We start from the raw sequence: 17,268 nt of genomic DNA, 5'->3' as shown, positions 1-17,268 counted from the left end.
AAGAAGACGGATGCTAGGATCATCGTCTCTGGCCCCCTGCCCACCTACCGTCGAGGATGCGAGGCGTTTAGCAGGCTCTTCGGGCTCCACTCCTGGCTCCTGGATTGGTGCGGCACTGTCGGCGTGGACTACGTCGACAACTGGTAGTGCTTTCGTGAGCGTCCGGCCCTGTATCGTTGGGATGGGCTTCATCCGAGCCGTCTAGGATTCGTAGTTCTCTCTGAGAACATTGAGGTGGTTCTGCGCCGGAACTGACTGGTCATTCCCAGTCACATCAGTCAGGTAGGTGGAATGGATAGCAAGCAGGTAAGTAATATTAAAATTCCTAATGTTCCTCCTGACCATCTCTCTACTGCTAGTATGATGAGTAGCATGTCCATGTCACCCACTCTGATTAACGCTAATAAAATTTTCAGCATTGAGACTGTGTCGGTTCCCCGCAAAGCTTGTTATCACAAACGCCCAAAAAACAGTTTTAACAACCTAATTAGAATTAACACCAAGGCACTGCAGCGAACGCAATATTTCAGCACTTCCAGCATTAAATTAGGGCTTTTAAATATACAATCTCTAACATCCAAAGCACTCACTGTCTGTGATATTATTACTGATAACAAACTCTATGCATTATGTCTCTGCGAAACATGGGCTAAAGCCAATGAATACATTGCCCTAAATGAGTCCACTCCCCCTGGCTTCAGCTATTACAGTTGCCCACGAACATCTGGTCGTGGTGTTGGTGTAGCCACAATTTATGACCCTACCATTGACACAACACAAAAATCTAGATATGATACTAAATCCTTTGAAGTACTTACTCTTAAAGTCACTGCATCAAAAAGGCAGCACTCGTTTATGCTCATCACAATCTATCGTCCTCCTGGCCCTTATACAGAATTTCTTTGTGAATTTGCTGATTTCCTCTCAAGTGTAGTTATCGTATCAGAAAAGGCCTTAATTGTTGGTGATTTTACAATATTGTGACAATGACAATATTCACTTTGAGAAGGACCATGATCCACTTAAAATTGCATTTGAATCAATTTTGGATGCGCTAGGGTTCACTCAGAATGTTACTGGGCCCACTCATCAATGCAAACACACATTGGACCTAGTGTTAACACGGGGCATTGAGATAAAGAATCTATCCAATCTCTCGATACATGAGACCATCTCTGATCACCATCTAATCACATATGAAATTGCGTTAAACTTTGATATTTGTCCACAACCACGCTATATTAGAAAGCGCACTATAACATCCTCAACAGTTAGTGATTTTATCAACAACCTTCCAGACCTTACCACCATTTCTTTTCCAACTCACCCAAATGACCTTGAGCTCATTACAAACAACCTACACCACTTATTGTGTACAAACCTAGATAGTGTTGCACCAGTCAAGACCAAACAATTTAGAGAGAAAAGGCTTGCTCCATGGTACAGTGACAGCACGCGTGCATTAAAACTGGCTGCTCGTAACCATGAACGTAAATGGAGACACACAAAACTAGAATGTTTCCGAATTGCATGGCAGCACAGCCTCACCGACTACAAACATGCCTTATCTAAAGCCAAATCACAGTACATCTCTTCCCTTATAGAAAACAACAAAGACAACCCTAGATTCCTTTTTAGCACTGTATCAAATCTAATTGGAAACAAAAAGGAAATCAACCCCATTGTTCCCTCTGATTTCTGTAGCAATGACTTTATGAGGTTTTTTAATGATAAAATTGCTTGCATTCGCCTCAAAATCCAAAATCAGTCCAAAGTCACATCGGCTCTCGTAGATGAACCCCCTGCCAGCTCTGATGTGCACTTAGACTACTTGAATTCTGTCGATGAAAATGACTTGCTTAGTTTAATTAGCTCATCTAAATCAACTACATGCTTACTGGATCCTGTACCAACACAATTATTTAAACAAATTTTACCTAAAGTCATTAGACCATTGCTCACAATAATAAACTCATCCCTCAACATTGGATATGTACCAAAACCTCTGAAACTAGCGGTAATCAAACCAATTATTAAAAAACCCAATCTTGACCCTCTTGTACTCGCAAACTACAGGCCAATATCAAACCTCCCTTTTATTGCTAAGATTCTAGAAAAAGTCGTGTCACAGCAGTTGTGCTCTTACCTACAAAACAATGACATTCATGACATTTTTCAATCTGGATTTAGACCAAATCACAGCACAGAAACGGCTCTAACAAGAGTAACTAATGACTTACTCCTTTCACATGATAAGGGCTATATCTCTATTCTGGTGCTGCTTGACCTTAGTGCAGCATTTGATACCATAGATCATGTGATGCTTCTTGATAGGCTGGAAAATCTGGTAGGAATAAAAGGATCTGCCCTCTCTTGGTTCAGATCTTATTTATCCGATCGTTACCAATTTGTTTATCTGAATAATAAATCCTCTAATCATACTTTAGTTAAATATGGTGTCCCACAAGGATCAGTGCTTGGCCCTGTATTGTTCACACTCTACATGCTGCCACTGGGTCGACTAATCCGTAAGCATGGGATTCAATTCCACTGTTATGCTGATGACACACAACTGTATATATCAGCCAAACCCAATGATGTTGCTTGTCTACGTAAAATAACAGAATGTCTAACTGAAATTAAAGACTGGATGATGCAAAACTTTCTCATGTTAAATTCTGATAAAACTGAGGTCTTGTTACTAGGTACAGATACTCAGATACATTCACTCAGAAATGCTGCTATTAATCTTGATAATTCAACAGTAAAACACAATGCCATCATTAAAAACTTAGGTGTAGCCTTTGATTCGACTCTCACATTTGATACCCACATATCCAATACAGTCAAAACCGCCTTCTTCCACCTACGCAATATTGCCAAAATTCGGCATATTTTATCATTAAAAGATGCAGAGAAACTAGTGCATGCTTTTATAACTTCACGTCTAGACTACTGCAATGCGCTCCTGGCAGGGAGCTTGTGCAAAGCGTTACACAAGCTTCAGTTAGTTCAAAATGCAGCAGCCAGGGTGCTCACTAGAGCTAGAAAATTTGAACATATCACCCCAGTTCTCTCGTCCCTACACTGGCTACCTGTAAAATTTCGCATTGACTATAAAATACTCCTCTTAGCTTATAAATCTCTAAACAGTTTAGGCCCGCAGTATCTTACTGAACTTCTCATACCTTATCGCCCGTCACGTACACTTACACATGCCCATCTACTCTTTGTTCCTCGCATTAAGAAAAACACAGCAGGGGGAAGAGCCTTTTCTCACAAAGCCCCTCAACTCTGGAATAGCCTTCCGGTTACTGTTCGGGGCTCAGACACACTCTCAATCTTTAAATCTAGATTAAAAACCTACCTTTTCAAACAAGCTTTTGGTTAATCACTCACCTTCAGGTTACTCCTTCTATATTGGTGTTCGGGCTGGTTTTCATATTATCACTGTTCTGTATTAATCCTGTCATATCACCATAGCTACAGCATTCTTAGTTAGCTGTGTAGTAACTGCCAACAACGCTGTCTGTCGCTAGGTTCTCTTGCCTGACCAGTGGAAGCTTTTTTCGCAGGACAAATTTCCCCGTTCTTTACCATGACCCTACTAACCTTTTGTATTTTTATTTGTTCCCTTTGTCTGGCTTTCTTTCTCCTGTCTCTCTCTCATGCTTTGAGATGTCCTGCTGCTCTCCAGGTTTTGCCCTGATCCAGCCCGTGTCCTGTACAAGATCCTGGCCTTGCTAAGACTCATACATCACTAATATCAACATCCTCACCATTTTCATTTCTGCTTCTCCATCATCACTAATATACTACATTTATATTACTATAACCCCTTCACTTTTACTTCTGTTCTCTATTGTGTCTCCGGTGTCGACCCGAGGAGGATGGGTTCCCCGTATGAGTCTTGGTTCCTTCCAAGGTTTCTTCCTCGTGTGCTGAGGGAGTTTTTCCTTGCCACTGTTGCCCCTGGCTTGCTCATAGGAGGCTTGGACCCGGATCTCTGTAAAGCTGCTTTGTGACGACTTTTTGTTGTGAAAAGCGCTATATAAATAAAATTTGATTGATTGATTGATTGAGTAAGGACAGTGGAGGTGAATGGAACCAGACGTCCTCCTCTAAAGGCCCCTCACAGAAAGTGAGGACAGTAGACGGTGGGGGACAGTGGACAGCGGAGGTGAATCTAACCAGACATCCTTCTCTAAAAGCCCCTCACAGAAAGTGAGGACAGTAAGTGGAGGTCATCCTAAAAACTGGTTCCATTCACAACCAATGGAGAAAAATCTGAGTGTCTGCAATCAATCACTGTGTTCTTTCTTTTCACACTGTCATTACCTATTGTCATAAAGCCACCAAGAAAGCACTTCAAACAGTCACGTATGTCTTGCGTACAGTTTTTAGCAATACAACCTGCAACAGTTAATGCAGATTAATATACACAGCATCAAACCACTGGTAAGTGAAGTAACTCTGATGAGCTCTTTACAAAGGGTCAGTTGATGAAGTTGATTTTGAAGCAGAAGAAATGGTCAGTGTAATGATCTGCATGTCACACTTTGATGGTTATGAAATTTTGTTAAACTACTGCTGACAAACCTGAGCTGAGGCCAGGCAGCAGACAGAACGGCAAAACTAGAGTCACTTAGCTACAACCTTAGTGTCTGTGTCTGTTCCCAAATGACCTTTCAAGTGATTTCACCATCACAGACAAATTTCCAAAATCTGAATAAAAGTCTTGCTGGAGTTGCAGAACACTCCCATCATCTCGCTCGCTTGGTGTGCAGGGGTCAGGAAAGAGGCTTTAACTTTATTTTTAATGAATTCAACTGTGTTTAATATTATATCAAGTCGTTAATCATGGAAATACTGATGTGGACATAGTTAATAACAAAATACATTACAAAGTACCATATTTAATATATGAAAATATTTCTATTTTTACTGTTATGTTCTTGTGAGGCTGATTATTTAAATAACCTGTCATTGTTAGTGAAATTAGAATTGATCGGTTTTGGTATATATTTAGTATATAATCACTCTCCAATGAAAAGCATCTCCAAAAATATTAATTTAAAGGAGGAGAAAAATCTTAACCTTTAATGAAAGTCAATGTAATTTTTTTTTTAAATATCCCAAACCTTTAGGTTGACATTTACACACAGTGTGCAGGACAGCTGCTGTGTTCACACAATATAGTAAACTGAACATCCATAAACATGAAGACGCCATATTAATGATCAAAATTAATATTTCATGTGTCACAGAAACATGGATTTGACCTGATGATTATTTCACAATAAATGAATTCAACCCTGTAGGTTATAAAATAATGTGTGTAATTTCATAAACTCTGATTTTTTTATCACATAATAAATTAACTCACCATCCATAAGCATGGAGATGCCATATTAATGATCAAAATTAATGTTTCATGTGTCACAGAAACATGGATTAGACCTGATGAATATTTCACAATAAATGGATTCAACCCTGTAGGTTATAAAATTATGTGTGTAATTTCATAAAATCTGGTTTTTTTATCACATAATAAATAAACTCACACCCAGAAGCCAGAATGGTGAACTTTTCAAATATAATCAGGTAGAAATTAAATATTTGTAGATTATTGAAAGAGAATCATAATAAACCGTCTCTGAGTCAACACACAAGCCTTTATTGGCCCAATAATTAACACACACACACACTTCTAGCAGCTTGAAATTTCACCACTTCTTAGTAATACCCTGGCTGGTGCAGTGACACAGTTGATGTGAGACACATTGAGATGCTTTACAGGAATAATATGATCATGTGTGTCACCTCCATGTGGTTTGATTGATTACAGCGTGTTATATATTTGCTGTTTGGTCGTGAGCTTGTGTAGACAACCATCTGCATCATGAACGTAACTGTTCACACACTTACCTTTGTTCTACGCGTGAAACTGGAGGCGTCCACTAGAGGGCAGACCAGAGAAAAACATGGGTTCTGACACAGCCTTCTTCAAAACCTCACGGCTAGCAGGGTATGTTCTCACACCTTTGGCTACTGTTACCCAAACGTTCTAAATAATTAAAATATTCTAAAAATAAATCTAAAAAAATCTAAACAAATATTTTTTTTCAGTCTAAAGTTCAACTAATGTTTTAATGATGTTTGTCATTTTAAACAAAAGGTTCTTTGATCATTAGACTACAACACCTTCTTTAAAACTTTATTAGAACACTTTGGCCATTGTGATGTTGTTTATTGCCTGCAGTGCCCCCTACTGTTTACACGTGTACTGCAGCTTGTGTATGCATAGTGTTTATTTTCAGAGGATATGTATAACCGACGCACCAAATAGACTCAGGATACAAGAGGCAGCCTTCATGCGTACGCCAGCACACTTTTCTTTTATTGTATCATTTTAAATTGTTTTAATCATTTTTAATCATTTAATCATTTTACTCTTTTTATGTAATTGTTTTATTAGACATTTATGATTTTATACTGGCTTTTAATTTAATTGTTTCTTTTTTCTGTAAAGCACTTTGAATTGCTTCTGTATGAAAGGTGTTCTATAAATAAACTTGCCTTGCTTTTGTCTGTATTTCAGGAAACAACTTTAGCTTCATACCTCCAGTGAAAAACTAAAGAAATAAACTATAAACTCTGAACTAGTGTCAGCTGAACCACTATATTAAAGATAAAGAAGAAACACAGAGAATAAACTTTGGTGGATAAGGTTAAAAAGAAAAAGTCATGTTGGGTTTTTCCTTTTCCATGTGTTAGCATTCTGCGGTTGCTAACACTAGTGCATTGATCATGCAGACGAGGCCTAGGAGAGAATTAGTAAATTAATTAATAAATAATTCCTGAATAAAACACTGCAACAGAAGCAAGTGTAGTATACAAATTGAATTATAGCTTTTGACTGTGATGATGGTCAAATTTAATCATATCAATTTGTGTTAAAATACATTTCACTGATCGTTCAATTACTACTCTCCACTGTCTCAGCTCCACTGTCCTCTCCGGTCACTCTGTAGTTCTACACTTACAGTCAAGCTGTGACTCCGCATACTTTGTTACCCCTCTTTCTCCTTGTTCTTCAGCGCTCAGGACCCCCACAGAGCAGGTGTGATGTGGTGGTGGGTCATTCTCAGCGCTGCAGTGACACTGACGTGGTGTGTTAGTGTGTGTTGTGCTGGTGTAGGGTGGATCAGACAGTTTTTAAACCCCTCAGTGTCTGGACTGAGAACAGTCCACCGACCAAAAACATCCAGCTGACAGCATCATGTGCCACTGATGAAGGACTAGAGGAAGACCGACACACACTGTGCAGCGACAGATGAGGTACTGTCTCTGACTTTACATCTACAAGGTGGACCAACGAGGGAGGAGTGTCTCACAGAGTGGACAGAGAGTGGACACAGGGTTTAAAAACTCCAGCAGCACTGCTGTGTCTGATCCACTCGCACCAGCACAACACACACTAACACACCACCACCATGTCAGTGTCACTGCAGCGCTGAGAATGATCCACCACCACATCACACCTGCTCTGTGGGGATCCTGAGCGCTGAAGAACATTGGGGAAGTTGGGGTAACAAAGTATGCAGAGTCACAGTTGGATTCTAAGTATAGAACTACAGAGTGACCGCAGTGTAGAGTGGAGCTGAGACAGTGGAAGGTTGTGATTGGAACGATTAGTGAAATGCATTTTAACATAAATTGATTTGATTAAATTGGACCATCATCACAGTCACAACCATTTAGTCATAATTTATACGTTACCTATCTTTAGACTGGGCCATCATTTCAGGAGTAGAACCTTCATAAAAAATAAATAAAAACAGTTTAAATGAAGCCTGCTGTTATTAATATGCAAAGTGAGATAGAGTTTTATTTACCATAAATTTCAGAGAACATCTGGAAGCACTTCTTGTCTTTAAATTTATTCACAGAACAGGTGATGTATTCTGAAACAAAAGCACATGAAAATACAATAGAATATTCTAAAGGCAAAATTAGTAAAAGCAAAGTTTACACCACAATATTTACCTTGTTGGTTAAGTGCCTGCTTTTTTCTTGAGTTTTCCTCTGTTAAAAAACAAACAAACATACAAACAAACAAAAGGTCAAACTGGGTTCCACTGATAAAGCTACAATCTTGTAAACACCAACAAAACGTAGCAAACAGCAGCAACTTTATTTTAATAAATATAGAATTTATTACACCATGGCCCTGAACTGGATAATTGTTTACAGCCAATTAATTAATGTCATTTTTGATATTTCCAATATTTCCTATAAATTGCAGCACACAGGAGATGAAGGACCAAACTGCTGTGAAAAGTCAGTCACTGTGTTAAATGCAGTAAAGGAATCTGTTCATTCACCTGAAGTTTTATTTAACAACAAATGTTCAAACAGAGATGTCCCCCTGAAATAACCATGGACTTCCTGAGAAAAGACGTCACCCTGATGGCAGCATGCGTCTCTAAAAACCCAGTGTTCACCTCTACATCAGTGGTAGCTTCACACCAGTGGCGTAGATTTGCTCTTGACCTTGGTGGGGGCCTATCAATCTAACCCCACCCCCACTGCCTTTTTTACTTCCCTTTGCTCTGTGATAAAACAACACAGTAAGAGTACAGACAGTTGGCAGTTTTTTTTTTTTTTTTGTGCAGTTATTTTACAAACTGTGTTATTCACAGCTTCAGACACTTGTACCCTGCTGTTATTAGGATGGACTGATTTCATCAGCGCAATTTACTTTAAGTGATTTACACATTTCTTTGAAAAATAACTAATTATGTCCACATTCTTCTTTCTTGCTGCCCCTTCTCACGCACTTCTGACTCCTGAGTGTCACCCATGATGCACCTGAGTCTTGCAGCGACACTCACACTCAGTGACTGGAAAGTTTTCCTTCTCGTTTTGCCGCGGCTCACAACCAAACTACAGAGTCTCAAGTGACTGCAGGGAAAGGCACAGCCAATCAAACTGGACCTGTGTGTTACGGGGAGGTAGGACTCGCATAGAGAATGGGATTTAACCCTTTCTGTACCTCTAGGGTAGTGAGAAGTTCACAGATCAGGTTTTTTTTAGGGGATCAGATAATTGGTGGGGACAGTTCAATAATCACTGGATATTCGTGAGGACACGTCACCTCCATCCATTCTAATGCATTTCTTGATGCAGCAGCGGACCGTGTTCAGTAACAATGTCATTCTGCACTTCTGTAAGTCGTTCTTGATAAGAGCATCTGCTAAATGCAGTGAATGTAAATGTTAACAAAGCTCTCCTGAGCCCATGAGGCAATGTTTATAACTGTAGTATAACTGTTCCTCATGCAGTGTCATCTGAGGGCTCAAAGGTCACACATATTTAACTATGGAGTCTGACCACAGATTTAAAATGCATGTCCCAAGTTGTAGCTCCAGAAGAAACATCACCCTACACACAAACTACCAGCTTCCTGCTCCACAGGATAAGGCCAGAATCCCTGACACATCCAGGCCAATAGGTGTCAGTATAGAGTCAGTGGAGAAAATGACAGATTGCACTCACCGAGCAGAGTGAAGTAGTCCTCATCCACATCATTGTAACAGTTTAATGCTCTTTTTAGAGTGTTTTTCAGCCAACACATCACCAGACCTGCTCCAACACACAGCCTCACATTAAAGGAGACACTTAAAGGTGCAATGTTTATTTCTAAACTCTAATACAGGAGAGTGTCGAAGGGTAAACACCTCTAACCAATAAAAGAATAAAATAAAATCTGTAACTGAACCTGGATCTGTCCCAAAGAACAATGACACCATGTTGATGTATGGTTCTGCTTTACTCAGCACATTTTCCGTGATACAACCTGCAAACAAACACACCAGATTAACACACATCACACTACACACCCTACAGAGTTTCAGTGACTGAGTGAGGGGATGAGGTGCAGTGCAGGAGATGGAGGCGACTCCCTGAGGTTCCAGAGTAGATGTGGAGTGTTTAGTGAAGGAAGAGACAGGTTTAATGTGTGATGTAGTGAGTTTACCTAAGAACTGGGTTCGATTCTGAAGGTCATTGTGTCTGAAGCAGTGGAAATAAATGTCTACAAATTCCTCCAGAGTCCTCTCTGTTACACAGACAATTTAATATTTCTTTAGTAGATAGACAGACAGGTAAGACAAAGGTACAGACAGACAGGTACAGAGAGACAGTTATAGACAGACAGATTGCAGTAACTGTTAGACTGGGGTACTGACCAATGAGATGTCTGTACTTCTCAATGGAAAGGAATGGATTCTTGACCGTTCCTGTGGACACTGGAAGTTCATATTTTTCATTTATTTATTTGACCTTTATTTAACCAGAATAATCCCATTGAGACCATAGATTTTGTAAATAAGCTCTGTGCAAGAAAAGCAGCTATAGAGTTTCAACAAAACAATTTACACTTAATTAAGTACTTAGCAAAAGCCATCACATAAAACATTGCAAAATACAAAATATTACATCTACCCCAAAAATATATGGACTCAATTGACTCGGTACAGTGTTTTTAATTTTTAGTTCATTTTGGAGGTTGTATCAGGTAAAGGGTGCAACTATTTATTCACAATTACAGTAACTGTACAGTCCCAGAAAACACACAGAGCACATTCTCTTTTGTTTTTGTGTCATTTTCTTTTTTCCACCAGATATCTGATAAATGGCCATTTCCAAATTTCCATTTTCTCCTTTTAAAAACATACACAGACCCTCTGTCCCCACTGTGACAGAACCAGGTCAAAACATGCACTGCTGAAAGAGTTAACCTCGCTGTGACAGAACCAGGTCAGAACACACACCGTTGAAAGAGTTAATGCCGCTCTGATAGAACCGGGTCAGAACATGCAACTCTGAAAGAGTTAACACTGCTATGATAGAACCGGGTAAGTACACACACCACTGAAAGAGTTAACGCCGCTCTGATAGATCCAGGTCAGAACACACCACACTGAAAAAGTTAACACTTAAAACGGGTCAGAACACTCGCTGCTGAAAGAGTTAACTCCGCTCTGATAGAACCGGGTCAGAACACACACCGCTGAAATTGTTAGACCATCAGTGAGACTCTGGCCCTGCTCGTCCTTCTTCTGAACACTTTGAGTCGGTTCTGACGGCTGCACACCGGGAACTCCCCACAGACTTGAGTTCTGAAGACTGACCATGACATAATATCCATCACAGTGTAGCCCTCAGACACTTAAACCCAATTTATACTTCTGCATTGAACCTATGCCGTAGGCAAGGCATCAACGTACATCTCTCCATACAGACTGTGATTGGTCAGCAGTCGGACGGACATTGTTTGAGTTGAACCAGTAAAAAGCAGCACATTCAAAGCCAGAGAGTTCTTCAGACATGGGGCCGATATCAGGGGAGAATAAAGAAAATATAACGAGAAGCAGGGAAGGACCTGCCTCTTTGTTTCTTTCCTTGCATGTTAGTAAACTCTGCTCTGTCCCAAACAGCGTCCTCTGCCTACAGAGGGCACTTTGAAGATATATAAAACTGATACAAATACACCAGTACACTGTGTACTACAGAGGCTTTATGTTGAGTCAATGCTAAATTACATTACGCCCTTTACACTGACCATTTCTCCTGTGGCTCTTTTTGATGTGTTAAACCATAAATATTGTCTAATACACTTTAGTCTCATGTTGCCAGAGTGTGTTGTCAGAATGCAGAATTCTGAAGGTGAGACCAACTGATGCAGCCTTGCCCCTAGTGCATTAGTGTGTGAGTGTGTGTATGTGCGTTTACTGCCACAGGTGGATTAAATGCGGAAGACACATTTTGTTGTATGTGGTACAAATAATTACACATTATTATTATAAGTATAACACTCTTAAATAATCAGAATGCATCTGTGGCTGACACTAATTAAACAGAAAGAAGAGAGCGTTAAAGCACCTCTCAGCTGCTCTGTGAGAGCCTCCCCATGGCGCTGCTGGCAGTCATCAATCATCTCAGAGCACTGGTCCTTTATGCAGTCTGAGAAAGGAGACACAAGCTGGTATCACTGCAGAGAATTATTAGTTGCTGAAAAACAGCTGAAATGGACAATCACTGCTATCCATCTGCTGTGAATTAAAATATTGTGTAGCATTTCAGACCCATTTACTTTATTTCACTTCACATAACCCCCAGTGCACTGTCCCCCTCCCAAGTATTTACTTTAGTTCCCTTTACTAGTTTTTCTTTGTTTAGTTAGTATCTCTTTGTTACTCCCTTTGTTTGTTATTGCACACATCTTTTAATGACATCAAGGGCCATAAATGATGAAGCGTTTAAAGTTATTTTATTTTTTAATTATCTCTGTGTCTTTGGGCATGTAGCAAACCCCCCTCCTCATTTTTACTTCTAAAAAACTCTGCCTCTCTGAAGCTCTTTTTAAACCCATCATGTTACTGAACTATTGCCAATTTACCATTTTTTTTGGTGGTGGGGGGGGGGGTGTTGTTGGGGGAATTCAGTAGCATTACTTATTTTTTGTCCCAAATCCCAACTTTTTTTTGGAACGTGTTGCTGGCATCAAATTAAAAATGAGCAAACATTTTTTTCAAAAGCTATAACATTTTCTTGATTCAACATTTGAAATATTGTCTTTATTCTATTTTCAGTTAAAAACAGATTTTAAAACTTGTACATCAATGCATTCTTTAAATTTACATTTTGCTCAGTCTCATTATATATCTGAAAACGTCATGTAAAATTGTAAAATGGAAAAGTGCTCCCAGGGACTAATTCGTTAGTTTATAAAATTGGCCAATAGTTACCTGATAATTCCAAATAGAGCAGTGGGAATTCAACAGCGCCACCTGGAATAGAGACCACAGCTACAGAGAGAGAGAGAGAGAGAGAGAGAGAGAGAGAGAAAGAGGGTCTGGGGTCTCACAGGGTCTGTGACACATTTTTAAAGCATTTTTATAACTTAAAAGTAATCAGCCACAACAGATTACGACTGCTGAGTTCATGTAATCATTTATTTAGCTCCGCCCACACCTCCGCAGCTGGACTGGGACAGGAATGTGGCAATGAAGCACATAAACACTGTCATCTGCTGTGACAGAGTTTAATGAATGGTTATAGAACTAAGAACACTTTAAAGAGTGGTGATACATGTAAAGTTAAAAGTCCTAGTTCTGTTAGACTCTGCATCAGTGCTGTGGGAATATCTCTCCTTCAATCACTCAATCAGAACTATGGAATCCCGTTTCAGCCACATATTTTTTTTTTTAAAGGCACCAATTTTTTTTTAATATTAATATGCAATTTGCTGTCTCAGTATTTTGAGATACTCTCTCATTATTTTAGATAAGTCAATATATTGAGATAGTATACAACCTTAATATATTGACTTAGTATCTCAAAATAACAAAATAGCATCTCAAAATATTGACTTAGTATCTCGAAATAACAAGATAGCATCTCAAAATATTGACTTAGTATCTCAAAATAACAAAATAGCATCTCAAAATATTGACTTAGTATCTCAAAATAACAAGATAGCATCTCAAAATATTGACTTAGTATCTCAAAATAACAAGATAGCATCTCAAAATATTGACTTAGTATCTCAAAATAACAAGATAGCATCTCAAATATTGACTAAGTATCTCAAAATAACAAGATAGCATCTCAAAATATTGACTTAGTATCTCAAAATAATGAGATAGTATGTCAAAATATTGAGACCGCATATTCCATATTAATTGTTTTTTGTATTATTTTGTGGCGGAAACAGAACTAACTGTTATATAAAGAGAAATTACGCTCATTGGTCAGACACCACAAGCACGAGTTTGTTCCTTTCTCTTTCACTTTCACTTTTTCTCATTGGTTCCTTTTTTTTTTTTTTTTACAGCTTTCACTTTAACTTCATTGTTATCCCACTCATCAGGTTCCAGACCATACGCATGTTTATAAACCGTTAAAGAAGGATCTCTTACCAAACACCAACAGCAGGGTGGTAGGGTGTGAGACATACATTCTGATCCAGCAGGTTACAGTCTCCGTGAGTCCACTGCAAACACAACAGCATCACTGCAAAACTGCAGCTTAAACTGATGTCTTAATGAGAAAAAACAGCTCACAACTAGTGAACATCTCTAATATTCCTCATTCAGAGACGGCTGCTGGAGTATTAGTTTAGTTTTAGTTGGTTTAAGTGAATTTATCCAGAAAGTATCATATTACTTTATTCATTTTAAGACGACAGAGATAAAGAGACAAAGAGGAAAAGATAGAGAACAGAGAAAGGGAGAGGGAGAAAACAAAGAAACCTACCACTGTCTGGTAAATAATGAATCTATAGCTGTCCACCCTCTGAAACGCATTAGATAGAATGTGGGCGTGGCCTAAACCAAACACTCTTTTGAAAGAGTCAAGTTGGTATGGTTTTGATGACAGCTCCTTTTTCAGTGGGACAGCTAAACAGGTGTGTGTGTGTGTTTTTTCCCCACAAGTTTGTCTTTTACTAAATTATGATCAAAAGTGTGTATAATACAGGAGAGGACAGGGAACACACTACATGTCCAGAAGTGTACACATGGACACTCCTCTGGTCTGAATGAGTTCAGCTGTGTTCATCTGCACCCAGCGTGGACACAGTGTTTATAATGTATATAAAGTTAAAGGCAATTAAATGGGACACTGCAGCAGCTGTACACGAGCATACCCTCATCTTGTTCAGTGCTAAGTGTGGTCTGGAGGGTTTAAAAAAAATTCCCCAGCACCTCAATGATGCATTCTAACATATTTTTCATATATTTATATTATGTAAAAATAAACCATAAACCAGCTTTCTGAAGCAAAACTAACTTCTCCTTCTGTATATTTTCAGTCAGTAGCTGTATTTTGGGGAGGTCAAAGAGCAATGGACAGGGAGGAGGTAATCGCAGGAGACTTAATTAACACAAAGGGAATTAAACAGAGAGACAAGGGACTACTAAATTCACTTAGCAAGACTAATTTAACTTATAGAACAAAAACAATACAAAGATCTTGAAACAAAAACAAAGAACACTAAACAAGGCTAGACACTAAACACAAAAGGGACTAATACTAAACAAGACTAAAAACAGAGAAAGTAAACAAGAACAAAACAGGCTAAACACTTAACAGATGATGAACACAAAACAGAGGCTAAACTATAAACAACAAGGCTAAACACAAAGGCTAGGACATTAAACACAAGAGCTAAACACTGAACACTGGGCTAAACACTAAACAAGAACAGATCTAAAGGGGCAAGACACTAAACCATACGATAAACATCAAACAAGGCCAAACAAGATGGCTAAACAGCAGAACACAAACTAAACAGAACACCAAAACTTAGAATCTTGCACACAGACATGAACCACAAACATACATGCAATCACAATGTCCTACAACCAGGAAACACTGACATGGACTATAAAAAGACTACACAAACAAGAAACACCTGGGACAGATAACGAGGGGGCAGGGACACAAAGGAGGCTCAAGAGGGAGGAGCAAAGGCGGAGACAAATGAGACAGACAGCAGGAACACACTAGACCGGGCTATACATTACAGTAGCTCCTCAGTTTTTTTTTTTTTATTTGAGAATTGTAAATGGCACGACTGCACTTTTTACACAGCAAATTCTCCAGTGTTAAACCAACACTATTTGTGTTAACTTAACACTGAGAGTGTTAATATATTACACTAACAGTGTTAATTTAACACTGGTGAATTTGTTGTGTATATTGTTGTTTATTTTCAGTATTGTGAAGAAGATGCTGAAAAATACTTCTACACCAACACCATTATTTTGTTGCAAAATAATTAGGTTTATTACAATGAAAAGAACAGAATCTTAACAAGCCCCTATAGACAGCTTACGGAGAAGTGTAGCCAATGCCTTCTGACATGCTAACTCACAGGTTTAGCTTATATATGTTGGTCAGTGTCAATATATGGTGAATACTATGGCTTTTGTTTACTGTTCTGGTAAAAAGAGATAACCTGTAAGGACTTCCTGTCTTGCTGCCTCCAGGAAAGCTTACCCAGCATCCCATTCACACAGAGACAAAACCCCTATAAAGGCAAAAATTTAAGAACATTGGGTCATTCCATGTACTGCACCCAGTTAATAACATATGCCTATTACATTCTACTTCATTTTAATATACTTCAATATTTATTTGCCATGATTTTATGTATCCAGGTCCTCCTTTACATATCTGTGTAAACTGTAGAATGGTAACTGTAGATTTCACCTGGCTCTGCACAGACCTATCGCCATATATTTTGGTGCGGTTAGCTTTTTGTCCAACTTGCACCTGGTCCTGTGATACGTCACAATGACACATGCTGTTATACGTGTGAGGCAACTGCAGGCTTCAGAACCAACCACTGGACTTGCTCCCAAGGAGCTACGCGAAACGAGAGATAGCCTGATGATGACGGTTTAATCCTCATTGGCTAGAAGCTACGCTAAAAATTATGACGTTTGTTTCTTTTAGTTCTAAAAAGTAAATCTTAATTATCTCTCTTAAAAACCCTGTGTGTGAGTGAGTGAGTGAGTGAGTGAATGTGTGTGTGTTGCCCTGTGAAGGACTGGCGCCCCCTCCAGGGTGTATTCCCGCCTTGCGCCCAATGATTCCAGGTAGGCTCTGAACCCACCGTGACCCTGAACTGGATAAGTGGTTACAGATAATGAATGATGAATGAGTTAATGTAGTTCATGTCGTGAAATACCATGAGATCTGACAGAGCTCATGTGGGCTGCAGGTGGCGCTGTCCCTGTTGACGGCTGTTTTCCTTCACAATTGCAACCGGCTACTCTCGCTGACCACCAAGGCAAGGTGCAATTAATCTCCAACAAACCTTGTGTTTACAGTGTTTATGTCACAACACAGCCAGTTCATGATGAATGAAAGTTTTAATTTGTCCAACTTCAGAGGGTGTAAATGTGGTGGCTCCTTTTTTGTTCTAAAGATAACTGAATGAGTATATATACATACGTATTAAAAATGGAGGTGGGGGTCTTCATTGGTTGGTGACATCAGGTAGCTGTTAATCATTTTATTCCTATCCAGTCAAGAAACAGGCTTATCATGTTGAAATGAGGATCTCTAAACTCATGAGTAGAAAATCTGAGGGGGATTTAAAGGCAACATAAGCTTCCATTACTTGTTAACGAGAAAGTAATTAAACAAACTTCAAATGCTGAACGAATCTCAGCTGAAACATAGTTTGAG

General features: G+C 39.1%; 1 protein-coding gene across 1 annotated transcript; it reads right to left on the bottom strand.

Moving 5' to 3' along the window:
• Positions 1-5,993: 5,993 nt before the first annotated feature.
• LOC136666384 (uncharacterized) lies at positions 5,994-17,166 on the bottom strand. Its single transcript, XM_066644527.1, has 13 exons — positions 17,032-17,166; positions 16,031-16,102; positions 13,989-14,062; positions 12,816-12,875; positions 11,950-12,030; positions 10,254-10,313; positions 10,043-10,123; positions 9,785-9,862; positions 9,562-9,648; positions 8,050-8,088; positions 7,899-7,967; positions 7,783-7,819; positions 5,994-6,823 (listed from the first exon to the last, which is right to left on the bottom strand). Exons 2-13 carry the CDS (start codon positions 16,081-16,083, stop codon positions 6,649-6,651), a joined length of 894 nt encoding a protein of 297 aa, XP_066500624.1. The 5' UTR covers positions 16,084-16,102; positions 17,032-17,166; the 3' UTR covers positions 5,994-6,648.
• Positions 17,167-17,268: the final 102 nt, after the last annotated feature.

The sequence above is a fragment of the Hoplias malabaricus genome, chromosome 14 (assembly GCF_029633855.1).
Source record: "Hoplias malabaricus isolate fHopMal1 chromosome 14, fHopMal1.hap1, whole genome shotgun sequence".
Lineage (NCBI taxonomy): Eukaryota > Metazoa > Chordata > Actinopteri > Characiformes > Erythrinidae > Hoplias > Hoplias malabaricus.
Note: the sequence above shows the minus strand (reverse complement) of the source record. Positions and strands in the feature narration are given on the sequence as shown.

Coding starts and splice junctions, on each gene's coding strand:
- LOC136666384 (XM_066644527.1), bottom strand. CDS start 16,083: ATGGGATGCTGGGTAAGCTTTCCTGGAGGCAGCAAGACAGGAAGTCCT. Junction 12,031..12,815: donor GCTCTATTTGGAATTATCAG/GTAACTATTGGC, acceptor CTCCTTTCTCAG/ACTGCATAAAGGACCAGTGC. Junction 9,649..9,784: donor GTTCTTTGGGACAGATCCAG/GTTCAGTTACAG, acceptor GTGTTGGAGCAG/GTCTGGTGATGTGTTGGCTG.